At 42.4% G+C, this 19060-nt stretch overlaps 5 protein-coding genes and 1 non-coding gene across 6 annotated transcripts in view; 1 reads left to right on the forward strand and 5 right to left on the reverse strand.

Annotated features, from left to right (window-relative positions):
- Positions 1-19060, reverse strand: part of LOC115669845 (uncharacterized TPR repeat-containing protein At1g05150-like) — a 51860-nt gene that overhangs the window by 12664 nt on the left and 20136 nt on the right. The gene's annotated exons all lie outside the window — the stretch shown is intronic.
- LOC115669833 (protein ACCUMULATION AND REPLICATION OF CHLOROPLASTS 6, chloroplastic) lies at positions 185-4621 on the reverse strand. The gene is made up of 6 exons (XM_030590979.2): positions 4046-4621; positions 3708-3932; positions 3326-3586; positions 2262-3222; positions 1615-1748; positions 185-574 (listed from the first exon to the last, which is right to left on the reverse strand). The coding sequence occupies exons 1-6, from the start codon at positions 4577-4579 to the stop codon at positions 284-286; spliced, it is 2406 nt and encodes an 801-aa protein (XP_030446839.2). The 5' UTR covers positions 4580-4621; the 3' UTR covers positions 185-283.
- Positions 4706-4778, forward strand: TRNAE-CUC (transfer RNA glutamic acid (anticodon CUC)). Its single transcript has one exon. It is a non-coding gene; the product is annotated as a tRNA-Glu (tRNA).
- LOC115669835 (probable 1-acylglycerol-3-phosphate O-acyltransferase) lies at positions 6127-9911 on the reverse strand. Its single transcript, XM_030590981.2, has 9 exons — positions 9630-9911; positions 9205-9441; positions 8297-8343; positions 7844-7962; positions 7588-7748; positions 7222-7331; positions 7045-7144; positions 6572-6695; positions 6127-6490 (listed from the first exon to the last, which is right to left on the reverse strand). Exons 1-9 carry the CDS (start codon positions 9827-9829, stop codon positions 6365-6367), a joined length of 1224 nt encoding a protein of 407 aa, XP_030446841.2. The 5' UTR covers positions 9830-9911; the 3' UTR covers positions 6127-6364.
- On the reverse strand, positions 14237-16555 carry LOC115670032 (V-type proton ATPase 16 kDa proteolipid subunit). The gene is made up of 3 exons (XM_030591222.2): positions 16397-16555; positions 16004-16289; positions 14237-14647 (listed from the first exon to the last, which is right to left on the reverse strand). The coding sequence occupies exons 1-3, from the start codon at positions 16473-16475 to the stop codon at positions 14515-14517; spliced, it is 498 nt and encodes a 165-aa protein (XP_030447082.1). The 5' UTR covers positions 16476-16555; the 3' UTR covers positions 14237-14514.
- Positions 17485-18985, reverse strand: LOC115670033 (uncharacterized). The gene is made up of 3 exons (XM_030591224.2): positions 18777-18985; positions 18515-18553; positions 17485-18292 (listed from the first exon to the last, which is right to left on the reverse strand). The coding sequence occupies exons 1-3, from the start codon at positions 18970-18972 to the stop codon at positions 18108-18110; spliced, it is 420 nt and encodes a 139-aa protein (XP_030447084.2). The 5' UTR covers positions 18973-18985; the 3' UTR covers positions 17485-18107.

Here is a 19060-nt window from a genome sequence, read left to right on the forward strand (position 1 = left end):
TTCTGAAATTATTTTTGTTGTTCATTTGATCGGGAGAGATCCTCGAGTATCGGACGGTCCAAGCTCCATCAAGCTACTCGGCGTGCTCGCTATATATCAAAGCACAGATACATGCACGCATGCACACGGCCGTCGAATATCTTTCAAGCCTGTAATGGAAAAGGAAGATGAAAGAGAAACAGTATTTGGAGCGAACTCTCGCCATCAATTATACGCAGATGATGAAATGAACAAGATATCAAAACTACAGTAAACATTTACGGCACAAACCACTCAAAATCATTTAAGATTTAAGCACAGCGCCTTCAGTAATTTTCCAATCTGAATCGGCATGGGACATTTCATATCTAGTGGTGTAGATCTTATCGTATGAGTCATTTCGCTCCGGATGATTAACATCGGTTAGGCGGGCCGACTCTTCGAGAGTAGCCTCCACGGTTGCACGCCTTCCATCCATGGACAGAGTCACACTGTCGATGGTCAGACTAATCAGAGAGTAATCCCAGAACCAACCGTTATGAGCAATTTCAGCCGCACGATTCGTCCAGATTTTTAACATTTGACCATCCAACACCTGCCAGAAACGTCAAGTTAGTTACAAATTGCACATACTTTCTCGACATTGGGAAACAAACTGCGAATGTCAAGTTACACATCAGAATTTTTTTTTTTTTTTTTTGGTCAGAAGTTACACATCAGAAGTTGAAACTTGGAACTTTCCATCATCTGATTATGCTTGAACCCTGTTGGGACAAATGATAACCACAAGGTTTGGGCATTCCCATGGCTCTACAGCAGAGACAATCTATTCGTCCATCCCGAATGGAATGCAAATCATATGGTGATCAAAGTAATGGAATATGAGGCATACAAAGAGCAACTTATGCAGATTGCAGTCTACACAATTCTACATCCGAAAAAAAAAAAAAAGTCTACACAATTCCACAAGGAGAAAATGCTTCATATCTCCCATTTAGGAGACAGGAATACTGGAAATGTCCTGTAAAGGCTTAATAGAAGGAAAATTGCATGCACATACAAGTCAAAATTTTTTAATTCCCTCTTCATGTGGATGTTGATCATCTGAATTCCGAACCTTAATTTTTCCAAATCTCCCATCTGAGAACGAGCATGACATCTCTTCACTAGATGCTCAGCAAAATATCATCAATCAATCAGGACATTAAGAATGTCTCCACCAGATTCTCATCAACCAATTAAATTTTTATTATGCCTCTACCATTAATCAAGGCAAAATCTGACGTCAAATTATAAAATTCCTTGGCACATCGAGGGTCAAATGAAACCTTGCCTCTTGCCATCCTACCCTCATCAAGGCATACGATCTTCTTGGAAGCAGATAAAGATACTACCATATCTATTAAATACCACTTTGTAGTATGATTATTTCTTAGTCACCAACTTGTGGTCAGCATTTATCTATCAAAATGACAAGCGTCAGAGAAAAGCATAAAAATGAGGCTTAAGACAATCACCCAGGCATGGACTTATTATCGTTGTAGCTGTCAAGGATAGGTGGCTCGTAAATGTTCATGTCAATGGAACAAATGTCCAAGATCAAGATTAAAGCATGTAAACAAGGAATTGCCTCACCTCAGGTAACTTTTCAAGGCTATGATCAGGTCCTAAGGCCTGCGACTTAATGAACTGCCACTTGCGAACAAGAGATTCTGCAAGCTTTGCATCCATTCTAGGTGAATCCTCGGACAGTTCATCCATTGAGGACCCTGCACAGTGATCAAGTATTAACTGCAGAACATGTTTACCCAAGAGTGCAGGACGCTAGGGACATTGCAACTCGAGGGTCTAAAACTATGTCATAGAAGGTAGTAGTATAGGCTCTTCCATTAAAAGTACTAGAAAATGAAAAAAGCAAATTCCCAACTTTAAATAGGAACACCCAAATCAACTACATGACCTCTTCAGAAGGCTCAAAAGTACCAAAGGGAGTTCACGAGAAATTTCAGGAGAAGAGTGTCATATTTCAAGAAAAGTACCTTTAAGTTTACACACCTAATGATCAATTCATAAGACGTGACTCATTTTGAGCATCTTAGGACTGGTAAACAGCGAAAAATGACCAAGTACCGACAAGTAGACTTGATAAACAAAGTAACTTGCAAATGCCACAAAAGTAATAGGATAAGACTGATAAATGGACAACAGTGTGCATTTTTATAAAGGTAATGGACATTAAGTTTGACCAGGCAAAATTAGCAGCAAATGAAGCAAGATCATACCCCTACTAAAAACATCAGATGCCATTGCCGAGCCAACTTCTTTGTGAAGCAAGGATGAGCCACTCCTAGCTGGAATACATTTTAAGCCAACCAATGTCATTGCCCCAATTACCAATCCAGCACACATGATCTTAACACTGGCATCTTTGATTCTATCTGTAATTGAATATCCATCTTTTTCTGACACTGTATCATCTTTTCCAGAAGCCTCACTAACGTTGGCAAGATCGTCCCCATCAGGACTTCTGAGAGGCTCCGTAGATTCTGAAGAAGAAAACGAGTAATCTGGTCCCACATCTTCCTGAAGTCCAGTATCCTCTTTGCTAAGACCCAGGGGAAACACCTTCCGCAGCGCCTGGATAGCGCTATCTTTAACATTATCAATAACTGCAGAAGCTTCAGCACCAATTTTCGCAATAGCTGCTGCTGCTGCTAAGGGAGAACTACCACCTCCTTCAAGCTTCTCCAAGTATCTGAGAACAGTAGGATCATCATAGTAATCACCCAGCTTGAACTGAATATCTTTGGTATCTCTAAATCTAGGAAAAACTACTTCCATCAACCATGTCTCCAACAATTTACAAAGGCCAGGAAGATCGTTGTCTTCATCATCCTTTGAGTTTTCCAAGACAAATTCTACGATGGATGGATCTCTGAAAGGTGAGTTCACATTGTCCAACCCCAACCATGAGCGACAATCGTCAAGCTCCCCCACAAGGAGTGAACAGAGACCCCTCTCCAGTGCAAAGTCTATCTCCCGATTTTCTCTTGGAATGTAGACAGAGGCAGCATTCCCCAAGGCTACTTTAGTCTGCTGAAGTTGTTGGAACAGGTTATCGGCGTCTTGGATGAGATGAGGTTTCTTACCAACAAATGCATTAGCCACAAGTGCAAGCGCCACGCCATACACTTCAAAACTTTCTGCTGGAATATTACCGGGTGTGGCGGCAAATAGATCCACCTTCAATTGGAGGTAAAAGATACAAGCAGAGTTAAGATTATACCATAGGCAGTGAAACTCAAAGACACAAGAAGGAAAATAGCAACAGAAAAAAGATTGTTACCTGCTCAGTAGCCGTCATTCGCAGAAAGGCCTCGTTCATAAAGTCTTCACGGGTGAATCCCCCAGCAATTGCTGCTGCTCCACCTCCCCCAACAGCCCATAATATGTTACGCACACCATGAAGTCCCTCTTCCCTCCTTGTCTTGTCCTCATCACCAAGAGGCAATCCTAGAAGTTCCAAAACACACCGCGGAGTAATCTCTTCCAGCGTCTCATCAATTTGTGCTCGTAAATCCGGTGCAAGGCTACTTGCACCTTCCTCCTGTACACAATACATGTTATAATCACATCAAAAAGCAAGTACACCGCTCTCAAAACAATTCCACCATCAACTCCCTAGCATTAATACGATAAAATCTTCAATAAAATCCATCGCCTAGTACCTGCAAAAGCTTCAGAGCTCTCTCCAGCGCGTCGCAGCCGCCGATGAAATCCGGAGGGTTCAATGCCATGGCGTCCCTCGACATATCGACATAAGCAAGCGCCATCACCAACACGACGTCTTGCTTGAAACCCTTGGGCAACCTCTCCTTCAACAAACCCTCCCCAATCCGGAGCACCAACTCGGCCTCCCCTGACTCTTGCAACACACACAGAGCTCCCGGAACCTGACACAATCGCCGCCAAATTCCACGATTAGCCAAAGGAACGATCATTCACCTCCTCAAGCAAGCAAAACTGTAGTCACATTTCCCCGGATTCATCATCAAATTACGGTTACCTTATCCCAAGGGACCTGCGTGAGGATCGTCTCCTTCGCGTCATCGGCGAGGCCGTGGTTGTAGTCCCTCCGGGAGCTAGGATTGGCGAGGGTCTCGCAGGCGGCTTGGAGGATCTGGCGGCGGCTGAAGAGAGCCTCCGAGCTGAAGCCGTACTGAGGCGGCTTCGAAGCCCTGGCCTCGTAGGCTCGCCGGATGCCGTCGCCGAGGAAGTGCGGCTCGGCGCCGAGGACCCGGTAGAAGTCGATGGGGACGGACACGTGGCGCTCAGGAGGGGCGAGCTGGGGAGGCGCGAGCGCGGGGGAGAGGGTGGCGGCGGCGGAGGACGAGGCGGAGGCCGCGGAGGAGTAGTCGGGTGTGGTGAACTGGAAGTCGGCAAGGAGTCGGTCGGCCCATCTGCTGGCGGAGCAGGTGACGGCGGAGGGGGCGGGGGGGTGGCGGTGGAGCTTGGGGGGCGGCCTGGCGCGGCGGAGGAGCGGAGGAGAAGGCGGCGCGTGGAGGGCAATGCCGACGCCGGGGTGTCGGAGGGCGACCATTTGGAGGAGGCTCTGGCGCTGGGCTTAAACCCTTTCGGCATCTGCGATCATCACTAAAAGCTTTGTATAGCGAGCACTGAGCGATATTATATTTTTATTAATCAATTTATTCCGAAATTATCAAAATCCGTTGTAGTCTAGTTGGTCAGGATATTCGGCTCTCACCCGAAAGACCCGGGTTCAAGTCCCGGCAACGGAATTATTCGTCCTTCTTTTTGTTTTTTGCTAAATTTCAGAGACAATAATGTGTCTCCTAAATTGTATTACATTCTGTCTGCAATTGCAAAATAATCAAATGTAAGCAAATGGATCAAAGAGTAAATTCAGATTACTTAAATATGTAATGAATACAAAACTCTATTAATATTGGGTGAAGGCACTTTTCCCTATACTTTTAATTGTTACGAGGCATCATTTTATCTCAATTTAACTCGAATGCCAATATTTTTCTATTTTCTCAATCGGTTATCCAATTCAATTCAAAACTCGAATTGGTCATGGACGTAATAAGGAAATCAGAAGAGAATTAGGATGTGTCGATTTGTCCAAGTATTGTGCCAGGGCTAAGTACAACCAGTGAAATCTGTCTTAAATTCAAATTACCCTGGTCGAAAACTCAAGAACAAATCTTCCAAATTGAATTACAGAAAAAAAGTCAGCAGTCACGAGCTGTCTCAAGTCCCTCTCTGATGTCTTCATCGACACTTTCTTCGAATAAATTTTGAAGTGAATTTCTCTAGTCACTGGAATTGTGACAAGTTACATGTTGTCATACCAAACGACATCAAGATGGGCATCAACGAAGTTGTGTTCGTAAATAGAGAAACCAATTGGCAATGATGTCCTAAAGCGGACATTCTTCTGGTAACGGAGATTTCTGCACAAGTTATATATGTTGTCCCAAATGACTAGACTTGGCAATCAAGAACTATGCCAATAAACCAAAGTTTCATTCAGCTCGGCTCTCGCAATGGCATTGCAGGCATTGCTTGCAAAAATACTCTAGCACAAAGGCCGCCCTTTCTCGAATGCAAGAATCTCCTCAGCAGATCGTCGAGCTATCGGATGGAGCACATATTTAGGGAGGCAAACTCAGCCTGCCGATATATTGACAAAGAAAGGTCAAGCGCAAAGGAGAAGCGTACAAGATTTTGAAGAACCAACACCGGAAATTTTGCCGAACCGACTACTGGATTTCAGAAGCTGCTGTTTTCTCGGACATGTTAGGATAACTTGAGACTTGTTTTGTTCTTAGGACTCGGCCCTCTTCGTTGTACCGAAAAGAAAAATTAGTGCATCTGCTAGCCAAAAGAAAAGCAAGCCAAGGTGCAATGCAGTGCCCAATAAGCTGACCATAAAACCTCGGTATTATTGAACATTGTGTGCCGTAAATATATGGAGAACAACAGGCAGCAAATTCAACCGAAGTAAATGGAATTGATCAATATGTATATGCTATACAGTTCAAGTAGACCGAAGCTGAAAGTTATCCAAGTAATACCTCGGTTTGTAGTTGGACATATATATTCAACCAGAAGAAAACAAAATACTCAGCCACTAGAAACTTTATTATACAGAACTTCTGTACATGTTCTTCTTAACCGAATGTACAGATACTTACAGTTTCTAAGCAGGAAACCATACATTTGGATCATCGATATTATCCTCGAAAAGAATGTCACCACTTCCTCCACTACATATGTCTAAGAAATGCTGTAATGTAACATCACAAGTTGGCCTTCAATGTAAGCTCCAACTAAATGCTGAACAACACTTGTGACTTCTCTATGCAGAGGTCAAACCTTCGGGCAAAGAAACACTGTCAGGGTCAGACGACAGAAATCTCCGGCAGGCATGTAACACTGCAGAATGGAACCCTGTGGGATTATCAATGAAGACGAAGTGCCCGCCCTGCAGATAGACATCCCCAAAAACCTTAGCAAACTGTGAGATCTATACGAGCATATGAGAGAGAGAGAGAGAGAGAGAGACCTGGGGGACTCTGATGATTTCACATGGGACCTCCATCTGCTTACGAGCTTCTTGGGCCCCTTGGTAGTCCATCCAATCTTGAACACCATATATGAACGTTGTTGGCACTTTCCACTCCGAAGCTCTGTAAAGTGAGACCACATATGACACCAATTCATGCTACCTGATGTAGCAACCATTCAACTAATTCGCAAATTATGGCATACGAAGAACACACTCATTATAGAACATGATTCATATTTTCCTGATTTTAGGGTATAAGATACTTCTGTTCTTAATGAACTGTGCGAACAGCAGCAAACTGTGGTTTCATCCTAGCAAGCAGCAATAGAATGCCAATCTTATATATAACACAATGAATATGCTGTGTCACATTAACTGTCGGATCATAGAACAGATCAGAATGCCATCGAATTCTGTCAGGTGTACTAATGTTGCTACCAAGAAACAATTTAAAAGTGCACAAACGTTACCTGTGAAGAAGAGGAGACCTAGTAAATGCACCAAAGGCGAATATATACTTCAAGCAAAGTTCCCCGCTAGCTTTGGCAGCCAAAGTATGGTATACATAGTCTTCACATCACAAAAACATTATTAGGAAATCCCAATCTTCTCATTTTACAGACCAACTATGCTATAGACTACCGTACCTGTCAGTAATTTGGATTCATATTCAGTCAACACACTCCCATCTGAATAAGAACCAAATCTAGCACTAGTGTATCTGCGAACAAGATCTGGACCCCAAGGGCCAAGACCTCTGCAAAATGGTAAACCGTCAATTTCAACAACGATCTTAAAGCAACTAGATGCAATCATATTTCTAGCTTATCACAAAGACTTATACACATGTTAGAAAAAATCAAGGTAATGAATGTGAAAGTACAAGCCACCAAGGGGAGACTGGAAAACGCAAACTACATCATGCAAATACGCATATCTAGAATTGTGAAAACCTAATTCTAGAACTGAATCAGTAAAGACTTGCATTAATTCTTCAAAGACAAACCATTTACCTCACGAGCTTTTGAGGAGTAAAATTAGACTCCCATAAATGGCTCATGATAGCTCCTTTCCATGTTCTTCTAAATTGCATAAGCCACTCAGCTTTAGGATCAGTTTCAGAAGAGAAACCAGCAGGTCCCACCAATATCAAGTGCTGAACATGCTCAGGATGCTGGTTGCATAAAAAGAAATGGAATGAGGTACATTCTCAATTAGTTTCATATAGAACAAGAATTGTACGGTGATAAGAGACCATTTATGATGTACCTTCAGAGAATATTTAGCTGCCACGTATCCCCCAAAAGAATGTCCAAGCAATATAAAGTTGGTAATGTTCTTGGCTTTCCGCCATTCCTCAAAGGAGTCAATGAACCATGCCTCGGTCTCTGCAGAAGTATGTATTCAATAAATATTCAGCAAAAGTAGAGTGTACTTTTTTGCTTTCTTGCCAAAATTTAAAAAATTCTCCAAATTTCAAAGAATTATGAAAATATCATATGTGACTCTCTACATGTTAAAATTCACATTTTGTGAAAGTTTTGGGTACTTCGCGTTAGAAAGATTTCTAAGTGCGTGCGATGCAAGATTTAGATTAAACGAAAAGGTAAAACGTCAAAGTCAAAATCTAGACGATCCCGCTAATAACCAACTGAATTATGCAAGCCATGTAACGCAACGAGAACAACCAAGCGTCGCCGTATGATGAACGTTAAAACCAACCTTCAGTACTTCGGCAAGTGAAATCAGGCCTGCTCGATCCTCCCCAACTGACAAAATGTAGAAGCTATTTATTAGGCTTTAAGTGGATATAAAAAAAAGAAAATGCCTTCACAACAGTTGAAGGCATGATAAGTATCAGATGGTGAGTCCTAGGGTACGATTTACTATAATGAGGCCCAAGCCCCAAAAGCTAATGTGAAAATTCCATACTCAATGTCCTCCATAAAATAAAATAAAAATCAAACCAATAGATGAGGGAAGTGAGATGGTACAAATGAAAATCATACAGCTAAAGATGTCAATGCATTGGACAGTTTGATGTAAAACTTATTTTGCCATAAAACAGACATACATTGTCTTCGAATATAACAGCCAATATGATACATATGCTCACACCGGTGACTAAAGCGAACAGAGGGTTCTCCTCTTGTTGATTTCAGTTTCTTAGGTTTCCCACAGCTTGGAACGCGTGACAAACATACAAATCAGCTTCCAGCAAAACCCAATTCCTCTTAATTAAATTTCATTGTAAGAAGAACAAACTGTGCACCAGCACAGCAAGCCCCTGAAGAAGCACAAAGAAGACAAGAGCTTTTACAAAGCTTGACTAGTTCCAATCGATGACAAGAAAACCCTCGCAGAATCTTGTTTTGGTTCATGTGGATTCTATTCTGTAAAACTAGCAGAAAAGGAAGAGGTGAATGTTCAAATCATTATTGATTGCTTGGTAAAGTACAATATCAATTGGAAATAGAAATGTGATTAGATGAAGGGGCCTCCTGATTACAAATTGCCAAAGCCAATGAGATGGAAATTGGACAGAAATCAGCGTGAGGACTAAACAAGCTCTGTTCAAAACACAAACAACTCCAGGCCATAGGAATTCACGCGTGAGGGCTTTGACATACCCGAGCTGATCGATGGCGATGACCCGGAAGCGACTCGCGAGAGCCTCGAAATTGCGGAAGAAGAAGCCCTGCGAAGCACCGTACCCGTGAACCATGACCAGAGTAGGAGAATCCTCCTTGCTGTCGAACGTGATCGTGTTGATGAACCTCGGCTCATCGCTGGAAGATCGGAACCACCTAACCTTCGACCCCGGGGGACCGGAACCTATGTTGACCTTCTCCTGAACATACGGAGTCCTGGAAATCCACACGCAACCGCAATCGCAAATCATCACCGAAGGCCGAACAGCAAGACGCAAGGCAGGCCACGGCGTGATCCCGCACTACGATGTACCGAAAACTCACAAAACGAGACCTCATCGCGATTGCATACGATGCTTGCTTGAAAGAGGGGGAGAGAGAGAGAGAGAGACGAAGGGACGTACTTGACGAGGGAGAGGAGGCGTTTCTCGGCGGCGATGATTTGGTCGGTGGAAGTGGGGATCCAGCGGAGGACGGAGGGCCAGAACGACCGCGCCTTGGCCGGCTTCTCCGCCGCCGCCGTCCGGAGCTCGGCGGCGGCGTTCGCGACGTTCTCCGCCATCCTCTCGATCGAGCTCGACCAGCGCAGGCGAGGAAGGTTCATGCAAAGATCGAAGCGAGAATCGATGAACGAAGAAGAGCAGGGGCGCTCTGAGATTTTCCGGACGAGTTCACGGGATTCGTCCCGACTATATATATATATATGTCGAGCTCGCCCTCGCCATGAAAGTGCAAATGCAGATGCAATTGCTTACGTCACGAAAATGGCTGCCTCATGGTGTTGTGTTGTGTTGCCCACGTATTCTGGGGGAAAGGTCAAACCGACGGCCTCTGAATTTTCGAATAATTTAAGTAAATAAAATAAACGTACAATTTTAGTAGGGATGATGACCGTAACCCCCTATAATAGATAAATCGATATTTTTTTTTAAAAAAAAAGTACTTCAAATAATTAAAAATTCATGCCTTAATATTTTTGGAAGCGATACAAATTTTTTTTTTCGTTCGTACATTTTTGTAAAATAATTAACTTAAGATATTTTCTATATTTTCCTGAAAATGATCGTTTGCATCGCTTGAAATAATTAGCCAATAAAAAATATTTTGATTATTGACGATAATTTATATTTAGATATTTTCATGGACGATGAAAATATTTTTTCGTTCATCCATTTTTGCAAATAATATAAGCTTGGCCATTTTTAAGGAAAATGTCTGTTTTTCGAATTATTCGTTTTCCGAGTAACAAACAGAACCTTAATGATAATCAAAATTTCCACGAGCATGTTTCGCACGAATCTTTAGGAACGGTTTTCTTTTTTATAAAATTGCCTCTTCCAGTTTCGGGACTTTACATCTTTTAAAAACATATATTACGAAACATATTTTGGCCAGAAAACTTAAGAATGCATTTAACAGGATATTTCGACTAGAATTCATGAATTGGAAGTACTATTTTTTTTTATATACAAAATGAAGAATACGCGGCGTGCCGCGATGACGTCAGCACTGACGCTACTGCCCGAGTCCCCGAAACTGCAATTCTTCGGTTCACGGAACTCGACGACCGGTCAACTCTTCTCCCGGAAAAGTTTTAGGACATTTCCACGACACACCCTGGCTGGCTTGGGGCTTCGGCCCGCTCCCTCGGCCCTTGGATCAAGCTCGTTTAAATCGAGACCCTTCATTTTGTTACTGCCGCCTTCTCTGACCTGCTCAACCGGTTGGCTATGGCTATGACCTTCCTTTTTCAAAGGAAAAAAAAAAAATGGTCAATTCTCACGTTTTCATTTGTCCACGAGATCGACCCCGGAAAGTAGAAAGGTGTGTGTCGTTCTGTGTTCCTCTCCTATTAGTACCATTGATTGGACAAATATACAACCTAATCGAAAAAATTATCCAAAAAATCGTAAATCTATTATACGACAGTTAATTCAGTTCTAAACCTTTCAATATTATCAATTCAGTCATAAATCTTTTAATTATGCCAATTTAGTCCTAAACCTATTAACTATTTGCTAATTTAGTCCTAAACTTTTTAATGAATTGCCAATTTAATCATTTCGGCTAATTTTAGTCGAAAATTGCTGATGTGGCGGTCCAGTCGGTGCCGGCCATCCTATGTGGCGCTGACATGGATAATTTTCCATTTTTTTAAAAAAAATTCGAATTGTTTTATTGATTTTTATTAATTATTTTACTTTTATTCTTTTCTTTTCTTTCTTTTATTTTCCTTTCTTCTTCTTCGTGGGCCGGCGAGGCCGCCCCTCGCCGGCCATGGGCAAGGCCGCCCTCGCCCAGCCCTTCCCGGGCTTCGCCGGTGGCCGGCCGGCGAGGGGTGAAAAGAAAAAAAAGAAAAGAAAAGAAAAGGAAAAGGAAAGAAGAGGAAAAAAAAAAGGAAAGAAGAGGAAAAAAAAAAGGACGCTGGAAAAAATTATTTAAAATAAAAAAAAATGCTGACTGTACACGCTGACTCATCCTCCGGAGAGCCACGTAGGCGTCAAAAATTAATAAAAAATGCCATGTCGGATTTCCGGCCAAATTGGCACTAAAGTGATCTCTTTTCCTCCGACTTGGCACCAAAGTGATCCGAAAAAAAGTTATAGCACCAAAGTGATCGCCTTACACAAGTTATGGCACTTCTGGTGTACTTTTGCCGATAATTTTCCATTTTTTTTAAAAAAAATTTGAATTGTTTTATTGATTTTTATTAATTATTTTACTTTTATTCTTTTCTTTTCTTTCTTTTATTTTCCTTTCTTCTTCTTCGTTGAGCCGGCGAGTAGCTGGCTGAGGGCCGCGACGCCCTTGTGTCGCAGCCCTCGCCGGATTTGGCGAGGGCTTGTGAGTCCTCGCTGCGACCGGCGAGGGCATCGAGAGCCCTCGCTAACCACATCGAGGGCAATGAGGGTCGCGACGCCCTCGCCCACGGCTGGCAAGGGCTTCGCGGCCCTCACCCCCAAGTTGGCGGGGGTTGCCGGCCCTTGCCCAGTGGCTGGCCACCTCCATCGGCCCTCAGCCAACGACTCGCCGGCTCAACGAAGAAGAAGAAAGGAAAAAAAAAAGAATAAAAGTAAAATAATCGATAAAAATCAATAAAAAAATTCGAAACTTTTTTTAAAAAATGGAAAATTATCCATGTCAGTGCCACGTAGGATAGCCGACACCGACTGGATTGCCACGTCAACAATTTCCAGTCAAAATTAGCCAGAATGACTAAATTAGCAATTCATTAAAAGGTTTTTGACTAAATTGATAAATAGTCAATAGGTTTACGACTAAATTGGTACGATTAAAAGGTTTAAGACTGAGTTGACAACTTTTTAAAAGGTTTAGGACTGAATTGGCCGCCGTATAATAGATTTAAGACTTTTTGGACAATTTTCTCCAATCTTACCAAAAGAGTTATCAATAGTGAAATTCTTCAAAACAAAATATGGTTTTCTTTTTTGCATTAGATGTTATTTCTTACGCAAATCTCAATTACAAGGAGACCAATATCTCCCCCTTTTTCTGCCAAAAAATAAAGAAAATGAGACATGGCTTATCTCCTAAGAAATTTCTTAAAAAAAACGTCATATACTATGTGATTGAGAGACTCGGTGTCCCATAGGAGGACATCGTACAAGAATGTGGAAAAGCATTATGTAAAAGGTCTTGTTTTTACGGTGAATATGCTTCCATGTCGTAACTAATCTCATTTTTAGCGGTAGAGAAATATGTCAAGCACCGTAAAAGGAAGAAGCCTCATATTGTTGTTAGCATACTCAAGTGTGATACAAAACAAAAATCTTCTTTCATGGTACGCGTGGCAAACGTAGTCAAATCCCTAGTTTCGTGATACATTTAAATCAAATAGGATAAAAGCGTAAATGTGATCAAATACTCCTTAATACGTCACTTATGGTAAATAATTCTCAAATATGGTAAAAAGCTCACGTTAAGGTAAGCATGTCACAAGCGCGGTATACAACATAAAAGTCATGGGACAAGGCCCCATTTTGTGGTAAATCACGATGAATATGTTGGGAGTATATGATGAGTGTGTCGAAAAGCGTGCGCTGGTTGTGTCTAATAGTATTAAATCAGGGGCAAAAGGCTATGTGCATCAGTGCATGTGGATGCCTAAAAGTTTCATTTCATGATAAATGTTTCCCTCACTTTCTGTGTGAAATGAGCATGGTATAAAGCTTCATTTTATGCTAGATCCTTCTCTATCCATATTGAGGTAAAATGAATCATTTCGTGGTGAATTTATCCTAAATGTTGGTAAAAATGGGAAATGTATCTCGAAATTTAAAGTGGTAAAAAACATTTCGACATGGTAAATGACTGCAAAACACAAGAAATTATTTCATGGAACAAATCCCACCCAACAATGGATGTGTACTGAATGTGGTAAAAGTGTCTCGAATATGGTAAATAAGTCCCAATTTAAGTGTGATGATCAATGTATTATTGTGGTAAAAAAAATTTATGGACAGTGCCACCCTGTGATCCCTAAACTTTTCCTCATAATTCATAGCCACTCCTAACCCTATTTTTGTTCAATATAGTCCCCGACCTTTAAAACAATTGGCTCAATATGGTCGTTACATTAACTAAAAGGCCATGTCACGTGCTTCTGGCTAACGCGGAGTGCCGGGTTCTTTTTCAATAATCCAAGAGCACAAGCATGAAGACCCAACTAACCGAATGTCAATGGGTGGAGTGCCAGTTATGCAATGACTAAACCACAATGATTTTTTGTCATCCAGTCGGGTACAATGCATGAAACGATTTCGGAACACTGCTTGTGAACATTAATCTCACATTCAACGATGAAGCCGTGACAAAAGTCTATTGACAAAGCAAAGTTTTATTTGCTGTAGCATACTGAAAAGGAAATTTTAAAGAGGCTTGAATTAAGGTTCTCGCAAAGAAACAACCAATCTAAGATTTGAGACTTGATGCGATGTACACTCAAGCAAAAAGAAGACGAGTAAGGCAAAACCAGATCACACTAGCAGAATAAAAAGGCAAGTACTTCGAGACAGATTTTTGATTAGTGTCCGCAGCATATGGCATGCCAAAGGAACAATAATTACTAGTTCACACGATGGAAGACGAGGTCCGATTGTCGTAAATCGAATATAAAGGTGTAATGACATCATATATCTGACCATAAAATAGACAAGCACGGCAAGAATCATAGGGAGTTAACTTTCCACCTTAATCGAATAAAAATACCGATAAGCTTCCTGAAGCACTACACAAACCACACCATCAGAACTCACGGCTACCCCTCGTTTACTCGGCTCTTGATTGACCTGCTCGAGAAGATAGAATGATGCCAACAATAAGGCCGTAGAGGGCCAGCGCTTCAGCAAAGATAAGAATAAGGATCATTCCCACAAACAGCTTCGGTTGTTGTGCATTGGCTCTGCAGAACAGAATGTAGCATGTTAAGAATTGTCATCTAGAGGCTATGAAAGGTGATAGACAAACAAGAGATAATTCTAATAGAGTGGGTTATGAGCCCAAATCAAGAATTATTAGGATACAGAGCAAAATAAATAAAACCATATAAAGAGTGAGCTGGAATCCATCACGTCTTTCTGAACAAAGAGTCAAAACAACTAAATTGCTGCAGCTTAACTTCTTATGACGTGGGCAAAGAAAGCATCGAATCACATCGTAAGTTGTAAACAGTAGAGCTCCGAATACTTAGAGCAAGTAATACTAAACAGGGTGAAACCTGAACCAGCATCCATATTATTAAACTTCTATATCAATAACTTCTCAAACAATTCATACAACTTCAGGTTCGTGTACAACATAATTAGCTCTATACCTATGGCATGAGCAATTTAAAGAAAACAACGACCTCATAAATGTCCATTTGAATTGCCAGTTAAATGAAAACAATGACCTTATAAATGTCTACTCGAAATGCCCCTTAAATGCTAATCTGCCCTAAAAACCCAGAAGTCAAATCGGCACAGACTAGGAGTTCAGTTTAGCCAGAAACACAGATTAAGCTTAGCCTCTCAATTGATCTTTAGGACTAAAAGAAGGCAAGAGTATGGAACAAAGTGGCAGCAGTGCTTCATATGAATGTTTTTAGGTCTTGCTGTCCATCCCTTAGTCTGTAAGAAGAGGCTCGGAACTAGCATACAATGAGATGCAAGTCTAGATAGCCGCTGTCAGGGTAAGTGTCAACTTCGCTGCTCTTGTGCAATTGCGATCCGACCAAGAGCATAATGAGTCAGAATCAAACAATTACTAATATTTCCACATTCTTTCGGGAATCTTTACAATCTTAAAATCCCCAATCCAATCTTAAGATCTTTAAACGCTCCATTCAATCATGGTAGCAACCTAGACAAAGCATCAATCTGGAAGGAAATAGCCAATTAACCATGGCCAATCCACAGTAAATAACCGAAACATAGCAAGCAAAGCCTCAACTACAAACTCAAAAAGCCGAAGCATTTCCACAAACACCATCAACAAGGATTGGACAAGTATTCACTCTCGCAGATTACAAAATCAAACTCGCCGAGTCATCAAACAGAGCACATTATTCACCGGACTGATCGATACAAGCAAATTAACATCTTCAATGCACATCAGAATTGCCAATAACCCAGTAAGGGGAGCACAAAAAAAAAAAGAAAAAAAAGAGAACTTTACCACTAAAAAATCGGAGACACTCCATCCCGTCAATCCCGCAAAAAAACCAACTAACTATCGAATCACCCAGCGCAAGCAAGCGATCGAGAGAAAAAGTTTTTACCTGACGCCAGCGTCCCCGACGATGCCGATCGCCATGCCGGCGGAGAGGCCGGCGAGGCCGCAGGCGAGGCCGGAGGAGAGGTGGGCGTAGCCATCGAAGAGGTAATACGACTTGGCCTTGGGGTTGATCCCGGTGCTGATGATGACGGCGATGATGAGGCCGTAGATGCCGAGGACGCCGGCCATGACCACGGGCACGATCGACTTCATCACCAGCTCGGGCCTCATCACCCCCATCGACGCCACGCCGACGCCGCTCTTGGCGGTCCCGTAGGCGGCTCCCATGCCTGCGAAGGGGAAACGAGAACTCCCGGTCAGATTAAGAGGAAGAGACGGAGGAGTGAGGTGCAGATCCGGGGGGAGGGGGAGGGGGATCGGCGGGTGGGGGGATTACAGGAGAAGACGAGGGCGGCGGCGGCGCCGAGGAATCCGAAGAAGGGGGCGGTCTCATCGCCACTGAAGGTCGAAGACATCTTCGCTCGTTCTCGATGGATGGATGGACCGATGGATCGACTACTGGAATTGAAGGAGGAGGAGGAGGAGGAGGAGGAGGAGAAGATTCGGTGGCGGAGGGAAGGGAGATCTGAGAGAGGGCTTTCGCGACTGGTCTCTTTCTGTTTTGTTTATTGGAGAGTTCTCTGGCGTCTTTCTGCGGGAACCTCCTCCGTCGGCTGCCGCTGCACCGTGTCTCTGAGATTTATCTCCGCCTCCTCGGGGCCGCTGAAAGCGACGGGGGAGGTGCGAAATCACGTCCCTGCCCTCCCGGGGGGGGGTTGGGTGGGGACGCTTCTTCGCAACAAGGTCATCACCGGCATTTCGCATCCACACATAATGTCGCCTCTCTAATAGTCTCTATATATATAAATTAATCAGACGCGAATAATCTATTTTGTGCTTCTGAAAACAGTCGAAAAGTTCTTGTATTAGTGGACCGTACAAATTATCGATGATGAACGTTGTTCGATCGATAGAGCTCTCGCGGATAGATCCTTTTGCGCGACTCGAATCGGAAGCAAAAAACCCAGTTCTGGTTTAATCGTGTTCAAGCAGTGCTTCAAAAATTAGACCGGTTCGATCGTGCCAAATTACAGATTCGACTCGACTTACGAGCATTTGAAAAAGTTACCCAATCAATTATAAACATATCGTACGGATACCAATTCAGTATTGAATTTTTTTAACTTTGCTAACTTAGTCCAAAATTTTTGCACGAAATTCCAATATAATCCTTTGACATGCGTGTCATGAGCTAAAATTCGCAGAACAGCCAATTCTCCCTTCGATAATCATCCATCGTAACAAAAAAGAAAAGCGTGTTTGGGGAAACAAAGGGCCAATAGCTCAAAGCAAAAACCGAATGCGAAATTCCTTTCGCTTCAAACTAGGAACGACCCACTGTACAAGCGAACAGGGCAATGCGAGGGATAAGGAAAATTAGTAAGAACATCATTGGCATCCGCCCGAACATTCGAGACAATCACATCAATGAAAACGGTCGCTAGAACTAACGGTTGCCGAAAGAAAGAAATTCATGTAAATCCACATGGAAAGGAGGTAGCCACAGTCAGTAAACACCCCTGAATCAAAGAACATAAGTTACATAACCACTATACATCTGTTGGCGAACGTAAGTTTTGCAACCTCGAGCAAATAGAGCCTTGACTCAACAGGTCAAGGAGCTTCTGTACGTACTCTCTGAGCGCAAAAAAACTAGGCCGATTTCCGAGAGTGTGGGCACGGAAGTCGCAGCCAGAAGTTTAAGGAGCTGGGCTAGTTCTTCTGGTTTTGCACATAATAACCTGAGAGTTTACACAAAGCTGATTCCTAGTTTTCACTGGAAAAAAGAATTTGCACTAGCAAGCAATTTAGCAGCTGGTCGTTCAACTTACAAATGAAAGCCCGAGGTCTCCTTTGACTGGCTAGATTATATATATGCTGCGGCACAATAGAGAATCCCTCCCTGGTACGAGGTAATCAAAGAGAGGTTAGAAACAGACATAACTAACATTTGAAACAGCCCAATTCTTGGGACAACGATCGTCCATAGATGATCTCTCCTCTCACCTGATTGCAGCGACCAATGGAGATCGGACAAGTCGCATAAATCAGAGTCCCTTGATGAGATGCTGCCCAATGTGCCAACCCTGCACCGTAACATAGTGCCCTCCGCAAAGAGGAAATATATGCACCAATCCCGCAGAAAAGACACTCGCCTTGTCTGGTCTTATCTTTTTCGCTTGGACGAGTAATTCATACCAAAGCATTCTCGACTGATCGCGGCACATAAAAACTGCAGGAAATATTAATTGTTCAGATACGTGAATGACCCACACAAGCAAGATATTGTAGCACTGATAAAAGGACAAATTTTAACATGATAGAAGAGCATAGCAGTTCGCGAATAGTGTGGCTGAGCAGGATAATTCGTCAATATATACAGTGACACTCAGAAAACGAACACAGAGATACGTAGAATTATCTGGGTGAACATTGAAGAAGCTCAAAATCATACCTTGCAGGGATAGAAGCAATGCAGGCTCATCCATAAAACCTGGCAAAACGTATGGAATGGCAATGAGTACCGTGGACCAAAAATATATTCACAAAAAGGATGGCTTCATGATGTGAATCCATGGTTTCTTTCCAATTAGATACCAATGCTTGGACGCTTTTCAAAGCCTATATTGCGTATCGCAACATTAAAACTCATTTCAAGTAACATCTGTGCTGTTTGGCAGCTAACCACTACAATGATGCAGATAAAACAGGTTTACCTGCAGACAATCTCGAGGAGACAATAGTAAAATAAAAACTCCAGCTAACGATGCTCATCCCAAATTTAAAAAACGTGAATATCCAATCTTTCCAGATGCTTCTGTCAATGGTACCCTGATCTGTTCTGATAGATCGAAAGAGCTGAAGATAGACCTGCAATGTCAAGAGCCGGCCCAATGCTTCATCGGGAACCATTGAAACTCCAGATATAAAAACTGTGGTCCATGTTCTTTTCTTCAATTTTGGAAACAAGGAAGTCAAGAAAAATCAAAAGAAAGAAAAA

This window comes from Syzygium oleosum, unplaced genomic scaffold (assembly GCF_021117445.2).
Source record: "Syzygium oleosum isolate NSW1041296 unplaced genomic scaffold, Sole_v2.1 Sole_v2.22, whole genome shotgun sequence".
In the NCBI taxonomy this organism is placed as follows: domain Eukaryota; kingdom Viridiplantae; phylum Streptophyta; class Magnoliopsida; order Myrtales; family Myrtaceae; genus Syzygium; species Syzygium oleosum.

Coding starts and splice junctions, on each gene's coding strand:
- LOC115669835 (XM_030590981.2), bottom strand. CDS start 9,829: ATGAACCTTCCTCGCCTGCGCTGGTCGAGCTCGATCGAGAGGATGGCG. Junction 7,963..8,296: donor CACTTGCCGAAGTACTGAAG/GTTGGTTTTAAC, acceptor ATACTTCTGCAG/AGACCGAGGCATGGTTCATT. Junction 7,332..7,587: donor ACTCCTCAAAAGCTCGTGAG/GTAAATGGTTTG, acceptor ACCATTTTGCAG/AGGTCTTGGCCCTTGGGGTC.
- LOC115669833 (XM_030590979.2), bottom strand. CDS start 4,579: ATGGTCGCCCTCCGACACCCCGGCGTCGGCATTGCCCTCCACGCGCCG. Junction 3,587..3,707: donor GAGCTCTGAAGCTTTTGCAG/GTACTAGGCGAT, acceptor TATTGTGTACAG/GAGGAAGGTGCAAGTAGCCT. Junction 575..1,614: donor GCCTTGAAAAGTTACCTGAG/GTGAGGCAATTC, acceptor CGTTTCTGGCAG/GTGTTGGATGGTCAAATGTT.
- LOC115670032 (XM_030591222.2), bottom strand. CDS start 16,475: ATGTCTTCGACCTTCAGTGGCGATGAGACCGCCCCCTTCTTCGGATTC. Junction 16,290..16,396: donor CGCCGCCCTCGTCTTCTCCT/GTAATCCCCCCA, acceptor TCCCCTTCGCAG/GCATGGGAGCCGCCTACGGG. Junction 14,648..16,003: donor GTCGGGGACGCTGGCGTCAG/GTAAAAACTTTT, acceptor TCTGTTCTGCAG/AGCCAATGCACAACAACCGA.
- LOC115670033 (XM_030591224.2), bottom strand. CDS start 18,972: ATGGTTCCCGATGAAGCATTGGGCCGGCTCTTGACATTGCAGGTCTAT. Junction 18,554..18,776: donor CTCCTCGAGATTGTCTGCAG/GTAAACCTGTTT, acceptor ACGTTTTGCCAG/GTTTTATGGATGAGCCTGCA. Junction 18,293..18,514: donor ATTGCTTCTATCCCTGCAAG/GTATGATTTTGA, acceptor TATTTCCTGCAG/TTTTTATGTGCCGCGATCAG.